Source organism: Amblyomma maculatum, chromosome 2, assembly GCF_055883805.1.
Source record: "Amblyomma maculatum isolate TAMU_Amacu chromosome 2, ASM5588380v1, whole genome shotgun sequence".
NCBI lineage: Eukaryota > Metazoa > Arthropoda > Arachnida > Ixodida > Ixodidae > Amblyomma > Amblyomma maculatum.
In genome coordinates this window covers 169545190-169565211 of record NC_139345.1, presented here as the reverse complement: position 1 = coordinate 169565211, position 20022 = coordinate 169545190, and the positions used below count along the sequence as shown (strand labels likewise).

Sequence of the window (20022 nt, the reverse complement as noted above, 5' to 3'; positions counted from 1 at the left end):
AGTTATACACGCCGTATATTCAAGATTGTGGCTGCTCGGATGCCCCTGATATGTTATAAGTGCACTTTTCTTTCATTAACTAGATCATCCGTACGCAAAGCAACTCCTGCAATTTTCAGTCTACTTCTGGTCGCACACGACAAAAACGTGTGCTGCCAGTTGCCAGAGGGCACGAGGGTGAGTGAGTGAGTGAGTGAGTGAAAAAATTTATTTAGCTCTAGATTGGCTTGTCTTCTGCGGTTTTCAGATGGCTTCGTCCATCTTCTAAGACAAAGGTCGGTTGCCCTTAGTACAGGGCTCCGCTGGATGCTGCTGCCAGTTGAGCTCACCGAATCAGACCTTCTTGGTCGACTCGGCGATCGCTGGAGAGCACTCTCTCCCATTGCTCCGCACTCAGGTTTCTTATAACGGGTACCACGCTTATCCTCTGGCGTGCCCACGTTATGTGGTACAGCGTGGGTGGTTCTTGGCACCAAGGGCATTTGTCAGTGTACTGTGTGGGATGCATTTTGCTGAGTACGTGTAGGTTCGGGTACGAGCCCGTTTGTATCTGCCTCCACGCGACTGAGTCCTCTCTGCTAAGGGAGTTGTGTGGTGGTGGGTACCGCTTTCTGCAGCCCTTGTAATGGTTTAGTATCGCCGAATAATCTTGGGGTACAGGTTCGTTCTCCTCGAGGTCGCCTACGTTGAATGCTCGGTAATAAGTGTACCCTCGAGCTATCCTTTCCGCCTCTTGGTTCGCTGTTACTCCCGCGTGTGCCGGCGTCCATACTGTGGTATGGACGGGCTCCGCTTCCCAGTGTTTGTTGAGAAAGTCGGTTAATTCAGCGACTCGGTCATCACTGAGGTTGCGGATGAGTGCGTTATTGATCTTGTCCGCATCTGCGGCCGTGTTTCTGGTTGTGTTTCGAATCGCTGCGTAGACCTCTTCTTGCGTGATAGGCCTGTCCAGGGTACCGTTTTCTCTTCCCCGGTAGTGCTCTGCGTAAGCCGCTGGGTTTGTGTCCCCGAAGCACTTAACGCGTACTTTCTCCAGGAGTTCTGAGTCTGGTCCCTCTAACTGGTGGATTAACCGGTAGATGGCCTTGTTGTTTTCTGCCTTGGTCTTGGTTGGATCTATGAGAGACTTGAGGATATGCCACGTCCTCGCTGTGCTCAAAGTTCCGTTGAGGGAGTCGCTGAATTGTTGCCAATTTTGCCTTGCCAATTGCGCCGCGTACTCCTCTGCCTTCGCTGTGACTTCTGCGATCTTAAGTTTTAGTTTTCTGTTGTGCTTTTGTTTCTTCCATCTCTTAGTGAACCCGCGTCTAGCTTCCCACAGCTTGAGCAACCAGGCGTCTACCTCGGGTGTCTGCGTCGTTCGCGCGATTTCTTTGGTGTACTTGCGCTGTTTTTCCTTGAGCATGTTTCCCCACTCTTCTATCGATTGGATCCCGTTCTCGGCGAGATTCCCGTCGCATGCATCTCGAAAAGCGTTCCAATCCGTGATTTTTTGCGATCCCAGCTGGCGCTTTAATCTGTCTGAGGTTACTTGCGTTTTGAGTATGTAGTGGTCACTGCCCAGATTCTCTAACAGGTTCTCCCATACTGCCTGTTCCGCTCCCCGTATGAATGTGAGGTCGGGGCAGGTGTCGGTACTGACGCTGTTTCCGATTCTGGTTGGAGTGTCTGAGTCTGTGAGGAGGTTGCAGTCAGTGTTTCTGCTGCCTGTGCTTGTGCTTTACCTTTTGGGTTAGCTGTTTGGTATCCCCAGCTTTTGTCCATGGCATTGAAGTCTCCTAGTATGATTAGCGTGTTGTTTTTTGTGAGTTTCCGTGCGCCATGGAAAAGTTCGCGGAATTTTGCTTTCCTCTGTTTTGGAGGGCTGCATGCGTTCACAATGAATATGCCGCCCCTCTTTCTTTTCTTCTTTGGTATAATTTCTACTATCACGTGTTCTACATCGGTGTCGGTTATCCTTGCGTGGTTTATGACGATGAGCGCCTTACTGACTAGGGTTGCCGTTCTTCCTTTCTCTAATTGAGTCTCGTAACACGTATATCCTATGAGTGTTGGCGTAGTACCCGTCTCTTGAAGCGCTATGATGTTGGGTGGTGTTTTTGTTGTGTATGGATGTGTCGTTGGAGTAGGCCCTGCTTCTTGCGGTAGCCTCTGCAGTTCCATTGCCATATGTCTAAGGTTTCTTGCTTGCCTAAAGTTTTGTTGGCCATATTTACGCTTCAGTGTTGTCTGTGGGCGGGTTGCCGAGGGCTGCCAGCGCAGGGCGGTGGTAGGCCTTTTCTCTAATGTTCTCGGTGAATTTCTGCTCGCGGATGCTACTCCTGAGTTCTGTGAATTGTAGTTGCAGTTGCTGCATCATCTGCTGTATCATTTGCTGCATCATTTGCTGTATTTCTGCCTTAAATTTAGTGAGATCCTCATTGCCTGTTTGCGACGGGGCTTGGGTTTGTAATGTTTGTGGCTGCGGAGGGCTGTTCGACTTAAGGTCTCGTACTGCCTTCGTGAGCTCTGCTATTTGGCGCTCTAGCTCGCTCTGCCTAGCGCGCGATAGTTGTAATTCGCGTATCAGCGCTGTTTTCTCCGCGTCCTCTTGTCTAGGTTGTTCTCGGTTGCTGTTTGTGTTCGTGGTCTGTTTGTCAGTTATCCCTTCCGAGTGCGAAGCAAACCAGGGGTTTTCGGCTCCCCAGCTCACCTTGACACCGCCGCTCTTTCGGCGGCGTCAAAAAGGGTACGACAAATACTTTTACAAGAGACGGTTCAGACTCTGAAACAGACTTACGGAATTTAAAATAGTGTTCTGCGAGGTCATAGCGTCACTAGACCTTGTCATGTGAAACTGCCCATCTAGCAACGGAGTTACTCTACTGCAGAGGTTTGCATCGAAGCAAAAGTAAGAAACACTGCACAAAACATGGCACAAATGTGAAGTATTCGAAGCACTTCAGGTGCTGGCTGAAAAAGGTTGCGCTAAGTTACACAAAAAAAATTATAATTGTTCAACGCTACTAAACTGAATATGAAGCGAAAGCAATACCTGCCGGCAACCGAGCGTTCTTCTTATCCTCTCATCCTCCTCCTTCTCCTTCTTCTTATTCTTCCTCTTCTTGTTCTACTTCTTCAGTTGGGCGCAGCGCCGTCTCGAGGGCCGTGGGCACGGACACGGCCCACAGCGACGAGCGGTTAGACCTGACGTAGTATTGCTGTCGCATTAAAAAATGGCTGATGTTTGAACCTGCTAAACCTAGTTAGTGGAAGCAAAAGTGTTGTTTTGGTTACATTGCTTTGGTTAGGCTTTCGTTTAGACATAAGCAGACATGGTTTTAGTTTTTGAGCGATTTATTTGCCAAGACTATGAAGTCGAGGACGTCGCGCCCTCGTGAACACGTCGTGCTCCATCTGCCATCAAAGGGGAGAGGTAAAGTCAAAATTCAAGTGGTGGTACACCACAGATGGTAGCATGGTTAAGCTATATAGCGACAATGTTACCTCAAACTCGAGATCGGTCAAGCGACCTGACAGGTTCGCGTTATCTTATACATGGCTTCAGTTCAGTTCAGTCGCTCAGTCGAGTCCGACTCTTCGTGACCCTATGGACCATACCACGCCACGCTTTCTTGTCTCCCTTTATCTTCCTAACATCACATAACTTCATCTGCAGCGCCTCGAGGATGCCATCCAACCATCGCGTTCGCTGCTTACCCCTTCTCCGGTGACCCTCAACCTTTCCCAACATCAAATCTTTCTCCAGCGACTCCTCTCTACTCATCAGATGACCAAAGTAGCTGAGCTTTAACTTTAGAATTTGACCCTCCAATGAGCAGTTAGGGTTTATGGTAGACAATATCGACTGATTTGATCTTCTGGCCGTCCAAGGACCTCTCACAAGAGTCTCTGCCAGCACCACAATTCAAATGCGTCAATTCTTCGGCGGAGCCTTCTTCACAGTCCAACTCTCGCATCCATACACCACAACTGGAAAGACTAGAGCACGAGTTATACGGATCTTGGTTGGCAGTGTAATGTCTCTGCTCTTTACTAGGCGGTCAAGACTAGCCATGGCTCTTTTTCCGAAAAGCAGGCGTCTCCTACTTTCATGGCTGCAGTCTCCTTCCGGGGTAATCTTGGAGCCCAAGAAGAGAAAGTCTGTCACAGCTTTCACTTGTTGTCCCTTGATGCTCCAGGACTTGATAGGGCAAGACGCCATGATCTTTGTCGTTTTAATGTTCAGTTTAAGCCCAAACTTCTTAGTGAAGTTTAAAAAGTGTTTACAAAGCTTTAACCTTCTCACTTGCCACCACCTCAGTAGCGTCTTCGACAAACACTTGCACTGCTCAAAAACGCAGACTCGAGCTATGTTTGCTACAAAAGAAACTGATTAAACACTGCATGATTCAGACGCAACATTAGCTCACTAGCTACTCATTCGCAGCTTTCAACATCGGCTCCAAAACATTCGGGATGAACATTCATCCCTATTCTTTTCCAGGTATAATAATTCAGAATAGGCGAGCAGGCTCGAACGTTCTCTTGAAATTTAGTGGGCGTTTTCTGCGGTTCATTTTTTCTTTTTAGAACTCTTTACTCTTGGCGCGAGTGAACGTCACTGCACTGTCTTTCGAATAGGGAAGAAAGACCTCTTATGTGGTGTACGAGGTAAAAAAAAAAAAAACTAGACCTGACAACTGGCATTCTTTTTTAAAGATAGAGCCTTCATATCGTTACGTGCTTAGTGCGCACTGGGGGTTTATTTACATGAATCTGTCGAAGCAGGACTGCGGCGAAGCGTAAAAACGTCCTTCTGCTTTTGCTCTTCTTTTTGATACACCGATTAGCCCGTCTGTTCTTCCGTCGATGTCACTGCGAAGGCGCGTGACACTTCCCTCCTCGCAGACGAAGCCGTCGGGTGAGTTAAATATAACCTCTGGGGTGAAATCGCTTGAGGCGGCCTACATGCACCATCTGAGACTGGCGTGACGGTCGACCATTTGCTGTTAGGTGTGTGGTAGCGTAATTCAGGTCGCTTATGCGCTCTAACACAACAAACAGTCGAATAAAGTGTGACAGCAGTTTCTGACAAAGACCACGATTACGTAGAGGTGCCCACAACCACACAATGTCGCCAGGAACATAAGATTTGTTCGTGTCAGGCATCGTAGCGGCTCTTAGAGCGGTCTTGTGAAGATAAAATTCGAACTCGGGCAAGCTGGAAAAGTTCTTCAGCTCTGAAGAGTATGATAGCCGGAGAAGCGTCATCATGAATGAAAAATGGCAGTATGGTGTCGAGGCCACAGCGAGGCGAGTGAGCATAGAGCAGGTAGAAGGGGCTGTAGCCAGTTGCCTCATGCTGCGCTATGTTGTATGCATGAGTAATGAACGGGACGACGCCATTCCAGTACTAATGATCTGCAGCGACGTACATAGTCAGTTAGCATGGTGGTGAGTGCGTCCTACCAAACCATTCGTTTGGGGTGATATGGCGTCGAGTGGCGAAAACTGCAGGCGCTGAGGCGAAGTTCTTCGACAACGTCCGCTGTGAATTGGCTCCACGATTACTAATGAGAACTGCAGGAAGACCGTGACGAAGAATGACGAATCGAAGTAGGAAGTTAGATACTTCAGACGCAGTAGCCGATATTATCGCGGCTGTCTCACAAAAGTGGGCTAAATAATCTACGCACACAAGAATCCATTCGTTTCCTTTAGAGGACCGTGGGAAGGTCCAAGAAGGCCAATGCCAACTTGCTCGAACGGGGTTGTTGGAAGTGTGAGTGGCCGCAGTTTTCCTGGCGCGCTTGAAGTCGGCAGCTTAAATCGCTGGCTGCACACAGCTGGCTACATAGCGCTGGATATTTGAACGCATCTTCGGCTAGTAAAATCGGTGCTGAGTGCCCAGACGCGCATCGTCGTGCATTATTTCAGGAACTATGATGTGTAAGCTTTCCGGCACGACAAGAAGCATGCATGCTCCCCAGAGGAGAAATACTTCTTGTAAAGCGATCGTTCGCGAATGCAAAAAGTGTTCTTTGTAGAATCTTTGGCCGCATGAAACAAAGAGGTTAATGTCTAGTCTTTTCGTTGCTCATTTCGGAAAACTCGAAGATCGGAGAAGGCTCGTGAAAATGAAGCCAAGTATATTCGTCGAAGTTTTCTGTGTTGTCATCAATCGTTTTAAGTGGCAAACCCGAAACACAATCAGCATCTGAGTGTTCACGGCCGCTTTTACGCACAGCAGTAAAATCAAAGGGTCATGACAGCTAAACTTTGAGCATAAACTGATTATTGCCTTTCACTCTATGCTTGTTAAATTATAAATCCTCGAAATTTGAGCTCATTCGGTGCAGTATGTAGTTTTAAAGTAATTTTTGTTATTTTTATCGAAAGGAGCTTCCTGGTCTGCTAACCATTGGCCGCTGACGTTACAATGAAATGTCATTCCCATGTCCTCTGCTATTCGTGGTGTCGGCTGCACTCTTGCATCCATGCCGTGGACGGTGGTCACTGAGAGCTTTCTTTCTTTCTTTAGCAAAATAATTTATTCGCATATTCTTTTTTCTTTGAAAAGCCTTCGCTATTATAAGCACCTTAGTGATCCTCAGACTTGTTCCCAGCTTCGTCTAGAGATTGTCGAGGAGGCCGAAATCGATAGGTTCATGCTGTATTATTTAAGCACACAATCAGAAGCATAATGTCACATTAATTGTGCAACTGGTATGGCCCCTCGTGGGAAGTCGAAGAGACAGAAGTGCGCTGGTGTTCGGAGGCTACCGAACGGACTGTTGCTGTTCTGCTATTTTCACCAGTAAAAATTCGTGCAGGTGCTAGATAGATATATGCTATTTGTCCCCAACGGAAGCGACCATCGTAGTAACGACATTACCGCGCCCACCGGCCTTCGAACAAGCCGAAGCCTGCAATGCCTTCCACTCGAATCGGCTGCGCGCATTAGTCCCCCCGCTGACAGAATGCCCGTCACAACAGCCACTCAAACTACTGGCCAAACAGATGCTACAGGCTCCTCGTTCGTCATCTATTGCGCTCCAAGGCTTTTCCATGGAGATTCATTTGAAAACGTTCAAACCTGGCTTGATCACTACCATCGCGTCGCCGCCTACAACGGCTGGAACAACCATCGCATGTTGCGGAACGACTATTTTGCTTTTGAGGACTCCGCCAAGACGTAGTTCGAGAATTATGAGTCGACCCTCACGACTAGGCAAGTATTTTGTAGTCAGCTTCTGTGCGACTTTGGAAGCCCCGAATAGAAAGGGCTGAACAAGCTCTCCAGTGTCGAATCCATGGAGAGGCCAAATGAAAGCGCCATGATGTTCGTTGAAGACATGGCCCGACTTTATGGCGTGCTGAAGCGATCATGGCCGAAACCAAAGGTGCGTTTTTTACTGCACGGTGTAAAGGAGCAGCTGTTTGCTGGTCTAGCTCGTAGTGTGGAGGTTTTTTGTTGTTACTTTTTTTCTCTTTTGCACCTATTCTTTACTTTTTCATCTTTTCTTAAAAGTGCTCTTCTTTCCTGTAAGGTACTTTGCAACCAATGGTCGAATGACTCCATAACCTGTCACGTCATCACTCTGTTGATCCGTAAGAAAATTTCGTTGTCACGACGCCAGGTTCATCGGGAAACATGCGTGTCACAGATATACCGCGTTGAAACTGTTGATTACAAAATGCTCCTAAAATTTCAATCATATATCAGTGATTCCACACGGATCACTTTACGTTATCCATCTATTAAGTCTGACGTCAACTATTTCTAATTAGTAAATACTTATCAAACTTACGCCCCATCTCTACAAACCGCACAAAATTTACCAATCAGGGCCTGTCAATTCTTCCCGCCACATAACTGCACTGCAAGTTCCTTTAGAACCAACACTATAGCAATCGTCAAAAAACAAGTAAAATATCGTCGTGGTACGCTTACATTAAAAACTATGAAAAATAACCTGTCAATTACATTTATTTCTAGAATATTTATCGAAACAGCAATAATTCAAATTTGTTGTAAACAGAGTTTCATGTTACCTTGAGTTCATGCCATCTAGGGTCAGTACACTGCGTATTATGGGGCTCTTTTATTCTGAAGCTAGTCACAACCTATTTTAAAAAGGCTTTTAATCTCGAATGAATTTATGATCAAAGTCGGAAATTTTTAAAATGACCACATTATTTCCCTGCACCTTAATGATTATATAATGCATTTCCCTTTTCCTACGCCCCGCCGCGGTAGTGCAGAGGTTAGGGCGCTCGACTACTGTGCTCATTGATGCGGGATTTAATCGCGGCCGATGCGGCAGCTTTTCGATGTAGGCGAAAAGTAAGGCGCCCGTGTGATGCGCGATGTCAGCACACGTTGAAAAACCCCAGGAGGTCGAAATTTCCAGTGCCCTTCACTACGCCGTCTCTAATAAACTCAGTCGCTTTGGAACGTTAAGCCTCATAAACCAAAACCACACCAACCGTTTTTATGATTTAGTCATTCCTCGCTGTTTTCGCTGCTTTTCTTTTTTTGCACATGCACAATGTTCCAACGTGCACTGGTTCAGCTCATTCTATATGTGACTATTTAAGCATACTGGATTTAAGTTACTCCTTGGAGCAAGATGCCTTGCATTTATTCAGCTGATCATGTTCTTTGTGTTCCCAATTTTCACTGCTTGTTTCCCTCCCAACAGCTTCTTTGTATTTAGCCACACACAAGTGTTTGAAGGTCCTGATCGAGTCACCTGCTATAGGACCTCTTTTGTACAACATTTTTCCAGTCCTCACTGTACACCTCCATGACAGCTAGGATAGGTAGCAAGGTGTAGCATCAGTGTAGCAGAGGAAACTGTACCGGAGAAACAAGAACCCGTACATCATAGGTAGAACTCGCAGTCTTTTACTGGATCTTTCGGAAAAGGAGCTGGCTAAATGTGAACGGAAACTTCACCCATTGGACGGATAAGACACCAATAGTCATAGCGATAGTTTCACCCTGCTGTTCACCCGTATATCAGGTAATGTTTTCTTCTGCAAGGCTTAATTGCGTGTTACTTTCCGCTACACTTTATGTGCGGCATACTATAGACTTAGAAGCCAATAAAATATAAGTTCTACTACAGGGTTGTTTGCGATTAGAGAAAGCATGTTGACTGCAGCCAGTAGAAATCGTATGGGCCTCAGGTTATTATTTTTTTTTTTTTTTTGCACACACAACTGACACATCGCATTTAAGTATCACCCCCCGTATTCCTTGCATGCATATCTTGCACTGATTACGGGTCCCTCTCGGATTTATCTGAGCCAGAGTGTCAGCGTTCTGCAGTGGCATGAAGCATCCGATTTGATCGAGAGTGCCGGTGACTACGAAGAGGTGAAGAAGAAAACAATGAACATACAGTCAATGCACCGTTTAGACAAGATACATGGCTTCAGAACAGCATCAATCGGGTTCCACGCTGGCGGGTTTATCGACTCGCCATTGTTTCCAGACTCCACAAGACCAGCTTCGTCAGGGAAATCGCAATGCTGCAGCTTCAGCGTCTGCGGCCTCGACGGAATTATTGCTGCTTGCTGAATTCTGAAGACTACGATGACCACCGTCACGCGGGATCTTCGGCCAGGCGCATTCGCAGCTACGCGACTGGGATCTGCGGCATTACTCTCTTCGCAGTCTTCTTCCTGCTTAGGCCGAACCTTGCACCAACCGCTACCAGGCAAGCCAGACCAGTGAACGCTGAGCAGGACAAAGAGCCCCATGAACACGCGGTACCTCGACGGCGCTTGGGACACGCGGACACGGAAACATCGCGCTCAATCGCAATACCTGGGCCACCTGCAGTATTCGGGCGCAAATTATGTTCTTTTTTCGCTGCCATGGAACAACAGAAAGCAGGGACTGACCTCGGAAGCATGGCAAAGGATTGGCGTCCTTATACTCCAAACAAAACTGACGAACTATTGACAATTGACTCAAACAGGCAAGGTATTGCCTGTGAATATATCGGTGTACAACAGATGCAGAGCACCACGCACCTAGAGTGGTACTAAGACCATTGGCAGAGGGTAGCCTGACAAATGATTCATGATATGTATTGCGTAATCTTCAAAACAATATTTTTGTTTAGATTCCGAACACAGCAGGCTCTCTGTTTCAAGCGCATCCATCTACTCGGTGGTGTTTTAATAAAATTTGTAAGATATTTACAGCACAGCCGCGGACTGACCTCTCTTTAGTGTTCAGGGCTATACTGTGATTTTCTGCGAAAATTAGTTTTGAGTCCATGTGAATCCGAAACCATAAATGAGCAAAATATTGCTTTCATTGTCTCTGCAAACAATTTATCCGCACATCAATTCGCCCATCAACAAGATTAGCATGTACACCACTCAAACCCGCTGTTTGTATTTAATACTTGCATTTTTGTGTGAAGTCAATAAAAATTTCGAGCTTACTAAAATAGAAAACCTTTTCATGCTGCCTCACGACCAAAAGCAGGAACTGCGAATACAACAGGATTCTCGGGCACTCATGACCGTAATTAAATTTTGCATTTTTTTTCTTTGGTCAGATGTGTACTTTGTCTTGCTCTTCTTTGAATTTGCACCCGCCTGAATTATTTAGAAAACACCCATTTCAAGCCAGTAGATGACACGCGATTTTTTATTTAATTCCTCAATACTTTTCTTAGTACATAACTATAGCCGTCCAGTACCCTCATAATAATGCATGGGTCTCTAACAGGTCGAGAGTGTGATACCTAATGCACTTATTCTCAACTTGCTTGAAAGAAAAACGTGCTACAGTAACTTACTGCGTCGAAATAAATAATTGAGGCTTCGTGACGTTCTAACACCGAAGAAAAGATTTGAGAGTTCGTCGCCCCAAATCGCAACATTAAGGAAAACTCATTGAAGTGTTGCAGCTGCCCATAACATAGCTGTAACTGCCAACTCGACAACATAATTATTGCGATATTGGGTGTGTGTGTGTGTGTGTGGGGGGGGGGGGGGGGGGGGGGGGGGGGGGGGTCGCACACGACAACTGTTAAAGAAAAAGCACGTTGGTATCCAGCTATCCAGAGTTGAATGACTTTGCTAAAGAGTAATATTTCACTTCCTCTAAGACTTATCAAAAATGGCCTAATCTTCTGACATGATGTTGCTACGCTAAAGAAAAAAACAACAAGCAGCACGTGCGCCAACTGCTAACACTATTGGGACATGTAGTATATAAATACTATACGAAATACTACACGACGCGCTGACCAATTGCTACCCGAGCATGTAACCTGCTGGCTAAGCCTACCTGGGGCATGCTCATGATGACGTGGGACCTCGTGACGTCATACAACCTGCTGACCAATCAGTGCTTGGGCATGTCGCCCGCTAACTACCACTTGGCCGAGGTCATTATATTGGTTTTCTGTTTTCTTTTTTTCTCACAACGTTTCGTCGACAACGACGGCAATGCCTACGCCGGCTATTGTAGAGTACGGAGCCTATGACGCTATCGCTTTAACAAAATCAGGCAACATAGCTGTTAGCGGCAGTGTGCATCCCTTTTTGTCTGTTATTTGCTTATACAGTGGACAACTAGTGAAGAAAACTGTAGCTTCACCAGTAAGTTTGCTGTTCGACGGGTTGTGATTCTTGGATTTTCTTCGTCTCCCTGTATAGAAAGTCTGCGCGTTTCTTTATCTGTGTGCGTGTGTGCGTGTGCGCGTGCGTGCGTGTGTGCGTGTGCGCGTGTGTGCGTGTGTGTGCGTGTGCGCGTGTGTGCGTGTGTGTGTGTGCGTGCGTGCGTGCGTGCGTGCGCGCGCGCGCGCGCGCGCGCGCGTGTGTGTGTGTGTGTGTGTGTGTGTGTGTGTGTGTGTGTGTGTGTGTGTGTGTGTGTGTGTGTGTGTGTGTGTGTGTGTGTGTGTGTGTGTGTGTGTGTGTGTGTGTGTGTGTGTGTGTGTGTGTGTGTGTGTGTGTGTGTGTGTGTGTGTGTGTGTGTGTGTGTGTGTGTGTGTGTGTGTGTGTGTGTGTGTGTGTGTGTGTGTGTGTGTGTGTGTGTGTGTGTGTGTGTGTGTGTGTGTGTGTGTGTGTGTGTGTGTGTGTGTGTGTGTGTGTGTGTGTGTGTGTGTGTGTGTGTGTGTGTGTGTGTGTGTGTGTGTGTGTGTGTGTGTGTGTGTGTGTGTGTGTGTGTGTGTGTGTGTGTGTGTGTGTGTGTGTGTGTGTGTGTGTGTGTGTGTGTGTGTGTGTGTGTGTGTGTGTGTGTGTGTGTGTGTGTGTGTGTGTGTGTGTGTGTGTGTGTGTGTGTGTGTGTGTGTGTGTGTGTGTGTGTGTGTGTGTGTGTGTGTGTGTGTGTGTGTGTGTGTGTGTGTGTGTGTGTGTGTGTGTGTGTGTGTGTGTGTGTGTGTGTGTGGTGATAACGTTGTTCCAGTCATGAGCCATTTAAACAAACCCACTGTCTGCTTGACCATGCACTTTTCCAATCCCCGTCAAAAGTTTTCGAGCAAGCAAGGCAGTGTGAGAGGGCAAAATTATTGAAAGTTTTGTCTGATTTATATGACGAGAGCTAATTTTTTATCGTCACTGGTTTTCAGAAGAAGCAGGAAACAGTGAAATGAAAGAGAAAACATAAGCTCACTGTGTTTTCCTGTCGTGTTGTTTGGTCAAAATAAGTCGAGCAAACAACGGCATTTCGTGACAACAGCATGCGTCACAAGGCTGAAGCAGTGAAGAAACCGTGCGCAGCCAATCCGGATTGTGACTTCTAAGTGGAACCTTCACGTAACTGACTGGCGTGAAATTCTTGCGTGGTAGTTTCTCTCGCAAGCACGCAGCAAGAGTTTCGGAGCGGTCGCGCTTAAAGTGAACCGTTCTACTCACCCGTTTGCCCGGACTGCGCCGTGCACGACTGCGTAGTTTTGCAAGGTCGAACGACAGCGAAGGCGAAAGAAACCACGTGCTCATTGTCACGTGTTCAAAGGACATGTGACATCGCCAAGAAGAGTATAAAAGCTCCCGGTCGGAGCTTTGCCGACATCAAAACTCACTTTGCCCTGTATTCTCTACTTGGCTAGCATAGCTACAGTATTTCAATAGAAGCCAACACTGAGCCAACGTTGAGCGCCGGAAAAGAGGCGAAATGTTTGCGAAGGTGAGACCTTGCCCTGTTATTTTCTAAATCTCTTGACGAAAGTGGTGTTTACTTCAAGGGACTTGCCAAAATTCGCCAGATGTTTCCTTCGTGTGACTTTCGCTGTATAACGCCTGTAGAGGGCAATTGTATATTTCCGCACCCGTGAGTGAATATGTAAGTACGAAAATGTAAGACTCTGCGTGAGCAGCGAAACCAGATAGTAGGTGGATGAAAGGCAATCATTGTATTAGGAACCGGCTATATTTGGGCTTTTGGATGAAAATGGGGAGAAGTCTAAATTCTGGATTAACGTCTTCGCTGTGTCGTTGCCTTAGTGCGCCTGTTGAAAATGAATTAAATTCTGGAACATGTTAGTATAATGTCTAGTCCTCCCCCTCCCCCCAAGCATTATTCGACGCCACGGCACTTCGGCTTCTACATAATCTAGCTTTTACAAACCCATATGCTTTTATGCATCCGCACCAAGTTACTAGGGCCGGCGTTGACCCCCACCATACCTTCAATGCCCTCCTCTGATCTTTCCTGTACCTGCCAACATGCGGGTGCCCTGAGCCACATTTGTGGTATGGTCAACGGCGAAACGAAGCCGGTGTTCCTATCCGTAATTTCTTATGAAGGAATACTGAACAATGGTTCAGGGGGAGCCTCTGTTCGCAATCCAAGCTAGCGTTTCGACAAGGCGGTATTAGAGCTTTGTCGTTCCCAAGTTTCGTCTACCAGTCGTTCCCCAGGCTTGCCAATCGCTAGACTCATGTTAGCCAGTTCCAGCGAAAGGAGGGTTTTCCCATCCCCAAAATTTCTTTTGTACAGCAGCAATCGCTCTTCTGAAACGGAAACAAACACGCCGGGGCCGGATGGTTCGCCTCAAATTGTGCGGCTTAGTTCCCTGCGACGTCTTAACGTTCGCCGCCACTAGAAGTCGGATTACATGTGAGCATTCGAGACACCGCCGATCCTTCCCCCGTATCTGTCAACTGACAAGAAAAACTGCAGCGGGCTCATATTACCACGGGGAATAAGATCTGCCACTTATTTTCAAAGTATGCCACGTTGCGAGTTTTATATTCGTTTTGTATAGGCTTTTAGTTCATCCAAAAAAGAAACTGCATCATTTATAACCTCTTCCTGCGAATGTTTCATTACTTATCACTGTTTATAAGCAGCGGACTCCATTTTAATAAGGATGTCACTCCATGTTCGTCAATGAGACCAAAAAGCGAATTTTATTACCTGCCGGATCCGAAAAGCTACCATTGTGCAAAGCTTCACACCTGAACTTTTTGCGTGTGATTCTGATACCAAGACAATACTGAAACGTTAGATAAACGTGGTGTTTTACCTTGCACTAACTGAATATTCTGAATGTTTAATTTTTTTCTGCCATTTCTGAATATTTACAACAACATTGCCTTAAGTTACTGAAACGAAAAAATGCAAGTTTCTTTAAAATGAAAGAGTCATCTAGCAATAGCATGCCGATCCTCAAAGTGTGAACGTGCACAACTCATTCAAAGTAATGCAAAGACCAGAAACGAACTTGGCGATATATACTTAAAATCTTCAGTGCACGACAAATTATACAGGCAACACACCTAGGAATACATGCCATGGCGACAAGCATATATAACCATTATTTAAGGGTGTCCGGAGAATGCTAGTGGGGAATGGGTAACAACCAATATTTTTTTCCATTTTCACTCCCACCTTCATCCCTTCCCTTACGGCGCGGTTCAGGTGTCCACAGAGCAAGTGTGACAGATACTGCGCCTTTCCCTTCCTGTGAACCAATTATTATTATTATTATTATTATTATTATTATTATTATTATTATTATTATTATTATTATTATTATTATTATTATCATTATTATTATTATTATTATTATTATTATTATTATTATTATTATTATTATTATTATTATTATTATTATTATTATTATTATTATTATTATTATTATTATTATTATTATTATTATTATTATTATTAGCAAATGGTTCTGATAAAATAATGTGCCTGTAACATGCACAATCTTACAGGTATATATTGCAAGGTAGTATTAGTGTAAAATATCAGTACCGTAGGAACAGTGAAACTAGTTGGACACTTTCTTAGAAATATATTTTTTGTGCTGTTTTACAGTTATGATCATTACATTGGAGTATAACTTAAAAAAAAGCATTTAAATAACATTTAGTTTTAACAATAAAGTACTTTTTTCTGTACAACACTTGATAGCATGGAGATTTTTACTCGGCGTTAGCGTGTAAAGAAATATAACTTTATTTTCAAATAATTATAAGATAAAAATTGTGCGGTTTACATAACTATGTAATATTCTTTTAATGTTTGGTGTTAGCTGGCACAACATCCCCTCTAAAAAACTTCACCTCCTATGTCCAGGTTCAACTGCTCTTTTTCTGCTTCGCGGCGCGAGCTTATGCGCTGACACACCACCAGACGGGATACCAGGGTGCTGGCTACGGTGGATACGGTGGCTACGCTGCCCCAGCTGCCGGAAGCCCATACCGCGGATATGGCGATTACGCTACTGTAAGCGATACCCTGCCGACTTTGGTGCCTCTGCCATTGCAGATTGTCGAATATAACTTCAACTAAACTTCTTTCTTACTTTTCCTTCCAGTGACGCAGTTTTAAAACAAATACTAAATTCCACCTGCACATTTCATTCAATCCAACCTCGAATGAAATGGGGGCCTTCTTTGACGCCTAACGTAATCTCACAATTTATTAAAACACTTACAACGAGCATCTGAACGGCTTAGAGGCTTCACGTGCTTCATTTGCTTGCGTCGTGTACTGCAGCGTCATTCTACACGCGCTGCGCAGACAAGCTACATTATCGTGAGGAAAACAAAGACGCTTGTCTGACAGCATTTAACACTGCAGTGCGACATATTATGTTAATGAAATCCTCTTGTATTCACACTGCCAGAAAATACCAATAAATACATGTTTTTAGTTTTAGAATTGCCAACCTCTTGCAATCGTTCTTTCATAACTGTCCTTCAAATATCAGCCCATTCAAGTCAGAAAATATTGCATGGACCCTATGGACATGTCAATATATTAGGCGAGCACTGACGGTGAGAATAGAGCAAAGTCCTGCACTAATACTTACATTAGAAGCATCACTGTGTCTGGTCCTGCCTCGGGTTACACATAGAGGTTTCCGAAAACTGCTTATTTTTTCTTTTCGTAGGCACCCCAGCCGTATAGTTTCGGCTACGACACAGTGGACGAGTTCGGTAACCGCCTCTTCCACAGCGAGCAAGGAGACTCCAGTAACGCCAAGACCGGATCGTATGGCTACCGGGATGTGAACGGCCTCTATCGGCGTGTGAACTACATCGCTGACGCCAACGGCTTTAGGGCCACGGTGGACACGAACGAGCCAGGAACTGCACCGGGGTCCAGCGCAGACGCGGTCTTCAACGCCGCCCCAGTCGTCCCACCGGTGCCAGGTGGAACAGGAGCTTCCGCGGCTTACGGATCAAGAGCACTGACCCCGGGTTACAACAATGAATTTGGTGGATACGGAAGATACGGAAGTGATCCTTACGGTCGCACTGGCGGCGCAAATGGGTACGGTGGCAACGGGCGCTTTGCCGGCGCTCTCAATGGCCAGGCCCTCGGTGGTTACGCTTACGGAGGCAACACTCCTTACGGTTATGGTGCTGCAGGCTACGCTGGAGGCCGATATGGTGCAGCCGGATACGGCGGCGCCAGCGGGTGGGCTGCTGGTTACCGGCGCCGCCGGTAATTAAGACATTGCTGAATAGTAAATAGTGGTTGGAGATAGCTTCAAACTAGAAGCACCTTATTCACATATTAGCACAAATTTGCTAAGAGCAATGACGCAATAAAACGAATGCTGCTTGAAACGTTGTCACTCAATCTCGCGTGTATACAGTCACAACAGCAACCAAAATTTGTTTTCTGTGGTCATTAGGCCGTAACCATATTTATACTTTGCCCATCAACGTGGTTAACCAGAGCCATCTGCACCTGCCGACTTACACTAGGTTGCCGATCTAATTCCCTTCTAGTACGTTGCCAGGGTTAACGCAGAAGTGGATTTTATTTCATCACTCGTCCTATAAAATCGCTATTCGCTGATATAAGGTATTAATGAGTTGTCTCTAGCCAGTCTCTGTAATGATACTTCTATGCGGACGTACACAAGCATAGACCAGAAGGAAACACGTTAAGATACATAAAAAGGCAAGCAAGAATTACTGAGCAAACTGTTGTTAGTGGCGGAAACGGACTTGAGCAGGATCGTGTAGATTATGAACGCTCTAGTGATACAGACCGCAACAGCACTGTAAAACTATATCGTGAAGATCATGCTCACATATTTTGTTCGCTACAAGGCATCGGGCGCCCATTGGTTGGTCACGCGGCGCTCGAGTATCCTTAGCATTTTCGCGATAGTGTGGGCAGTTTTTGCCTAGAATGTGCGACGCCGCAGCAGCGCTTTTCTTCTGTAATTTCATTTATTCAGGCGAAAGCCTCACTTCACACGTTCGCGATTTCCCGACAGATGGAAATAAACGCATAACAAGGACGGAAAGGTGTCCGCTGGCCATGTGTCGTTCAGTAAAACGTTAGGAATAAAATATTGATTGGCACAGGCAAAGGCATATTATTTTATTCTCTTTTTGGCTGCCTCACCATACTATATGTATAAAGTATAGGATGGCAAAGTGTCGCGGCGTGCCAAATTTGGAATATGGGAAGTAACTAGTTAATTATACAGATTCAAAACATCAACTAGACGTTGTCGTGACCCAGGTTCCGAGGTGCAGGCCCGGTTGGTAGTCGGAGCAGGAACAAGGACGAGGCGCTGGAAACCGGCCTTTGAAGGGAGATGGGTAAAACTTTTATGTACTACAAAATTTACATGGTAGCGTTTTTCGTGGGAGACTGACTAGAGCAGCAGTCTTCGTTTTACGACCCCCGATACACACTTGTCCGTTTTTATAGGTCTGATTCCCTATGTCCCCTAGATGAAGGCAGGGCAGTTCATGAGGGAATGTCTCTGTCACCTCACTTTCCCGCACTCTCACACACACGCACCAACACGGTTCGCACTCGCTGGCACGCCCCTATGTCGGATTCTGGCTTGAGGGTGAGGAGGTGGCCGTCTAGACGGCGTAGCTGGCGTCAGCCGCTTGTCTCCTGCGAGTGTGCACCTGGGGCAGACATATGCGTCCCGGCGTCGCCAGGCTACATTCCACGAAGTCTCTTAGCCGAAGCTTCCCCCGTTTCTCACTACGGGAAGAAAGGAAAGAATGCGCACTCGCTCTCCGTAGCGAGGCTCGACAATTGAACGGGCCGGAATTTGGTTGCTTCCACTCCAGTGTCGGTTCGTTGACTTGTTGGCGACACCCCTAAAGCCCGGACGAGAAGACTGAGGTGAATCGAAAGGAGAACGTGAAGGCGAACGTTAACGTATATACTTTCATTAGTCACCTTATACTGCTTACACCCTGCGTTCACTCTGTAGCAGCGCATTGGACAAGCTCTCTCCGTGTATTATGTGCTGGATTCGTGGCACAAAACTTAAAATGCGGAAAACTTTCTTCCCTGTGGGCGCCTCAACGGCACCACCAAACGAAGCAAACACAGAACACAGACCCAGTTCCGCTGCCAGTCTTCAAGTGGCTGTGTTTTATTCTTCATGTAAGTAAGAAAAAAAAAAACAAACAAAAGACTGTGTTGAGTTCCACTGCCAGACGCCAAGTAGCTTGAAATATTTGAGTGGCTAGAATTGTTGACGCTAACGTCGAAGTACAAAAGGGCAACTCGACCATGCGGCTTTTAATACGTTTCCCTTTGTCGGATGGATGGACCTCGAGCCTCGAATGCCATTGCTTTCTACGAAGAGGCGCTCCTGTTCGGCCACTGCACTGCTGCGCTCCGTCAAGATTTTTTTATTTTTGTGTCGACCAACCTTTCGTGGCCCGCCGGACCTTGGGAACAAGCATATTTTTAGCGGGATTTCGGTACGGCGAGGGCAAAGTAGGTGGTGCGCTCTTTTTGACTTTGTGCGTCTGCAACCATAGCGGTTGTTGGGGACTAACCTCAACCCCTAGTCTCCCGAGCTTCATGCTTCTAAAGGTATCCTGGGCATAATGAATGTCAATCCCGTGTGCAGCCAACAGCCGAATGGCCATCATGGGTGAACATTCTTAAGCCATCATTATTGGAACTTGACGGAGCGGGAGCTCTAACAACGCATCTTCCACCACAAGATGAAGAAGAGGAACTGAGAACAAAACACCTTGTCTCCAAGATAATTCCAATTATAATGAGAACTCGTTGCTAGATGTGCAGAATGAACCCGAGGATATAGAGTGTGATGAAGCCCCGTTTACGCTTGTATCCTTCAAGAAAAACATCCGGAAGGGATTCCTGTAGTGTTCCGCCCATTTCAAGGAGTTCGAAGCTTTTGGCAAGTGAACGCAGAGTTCCCTGAGCGATTTTTTTTTACTGCAGAAGTTACGGCATTCAGGGTAGATAGGGATGGAAGCTTATCTGTATGTGTTATCACCTTAGCATCAGTTAAGAGTCTGTAATTGCTAACTGAAGTGGCTGGATTAGGTGTCATCCCTTCAATTCCCCTGGGTAAAATTCTACACGTTCCTCTTCAGTATAGTGATAGCGACTTGAATTTCTAAAGGATCCCCGAGTGATCTCGGTTCGCCGACATGTCATATACCGGCGTCAAGAGGGTGGAGAGGTGGAATCCCGTCCCCTATACTCAGTCATTCTCACATTCAAGGAAGACCGCTCACTGCCACAGAGGGTGAATAGAACTTCGAGATGCAACTGTGACTTTCAGCGTTAAACTC

The 20022-nt window shown here is 46.1% G+C and overlaps 1 protein-coding gene across 1 annotated transcript; it reads left to right on the top strand.

Moving 5' to 3' along the window:
* The first annotated feature begins 7295 nt into the window (after positions 1-7295).
* LOC146200409 (uncharacterized) lies at positions 7296-16925 on the top strand. The gene is made up of 3 exons (XM_084592351.1): positions 7296-7385; positions 15545-15694; positions 16365-16925. The coding sequence occupies exons 1-3, from the start codon at positions 7296-7298 to the stop codon at positions 16923-16925; spliced, it is 801 nt and encodes a 266-aa protein (XP_084448477.1).
* Positions 16926-20022: the final 3097 nt, after the last annotated feature.

Excerpts from the sequence above, each read along its gene's own strand:
- LOC146200409 (XM_084592351.1), top strand. The coding sequence starts at position 7,296 with ATGGAGAGGCCAAATGAAAGCGCCATGATGTTCGTTGAAGACATGGCC. Across the intron at positions 7,386-15,544 it reads GATCATGGCCGAAACCAAAG|GTTCAACTGCTCTTTTTCTG; the intron begins GTGCGTTTTTTA and ends TCCTATGTCCAG. Across the intron at positions 15,695-16,364 it reads GATATGGCGATTACGCTACT|GCACCCCAGCCGTATAGTTT; the intron begins GTAAGCGATACC and ends TTCTTTTCGTAG.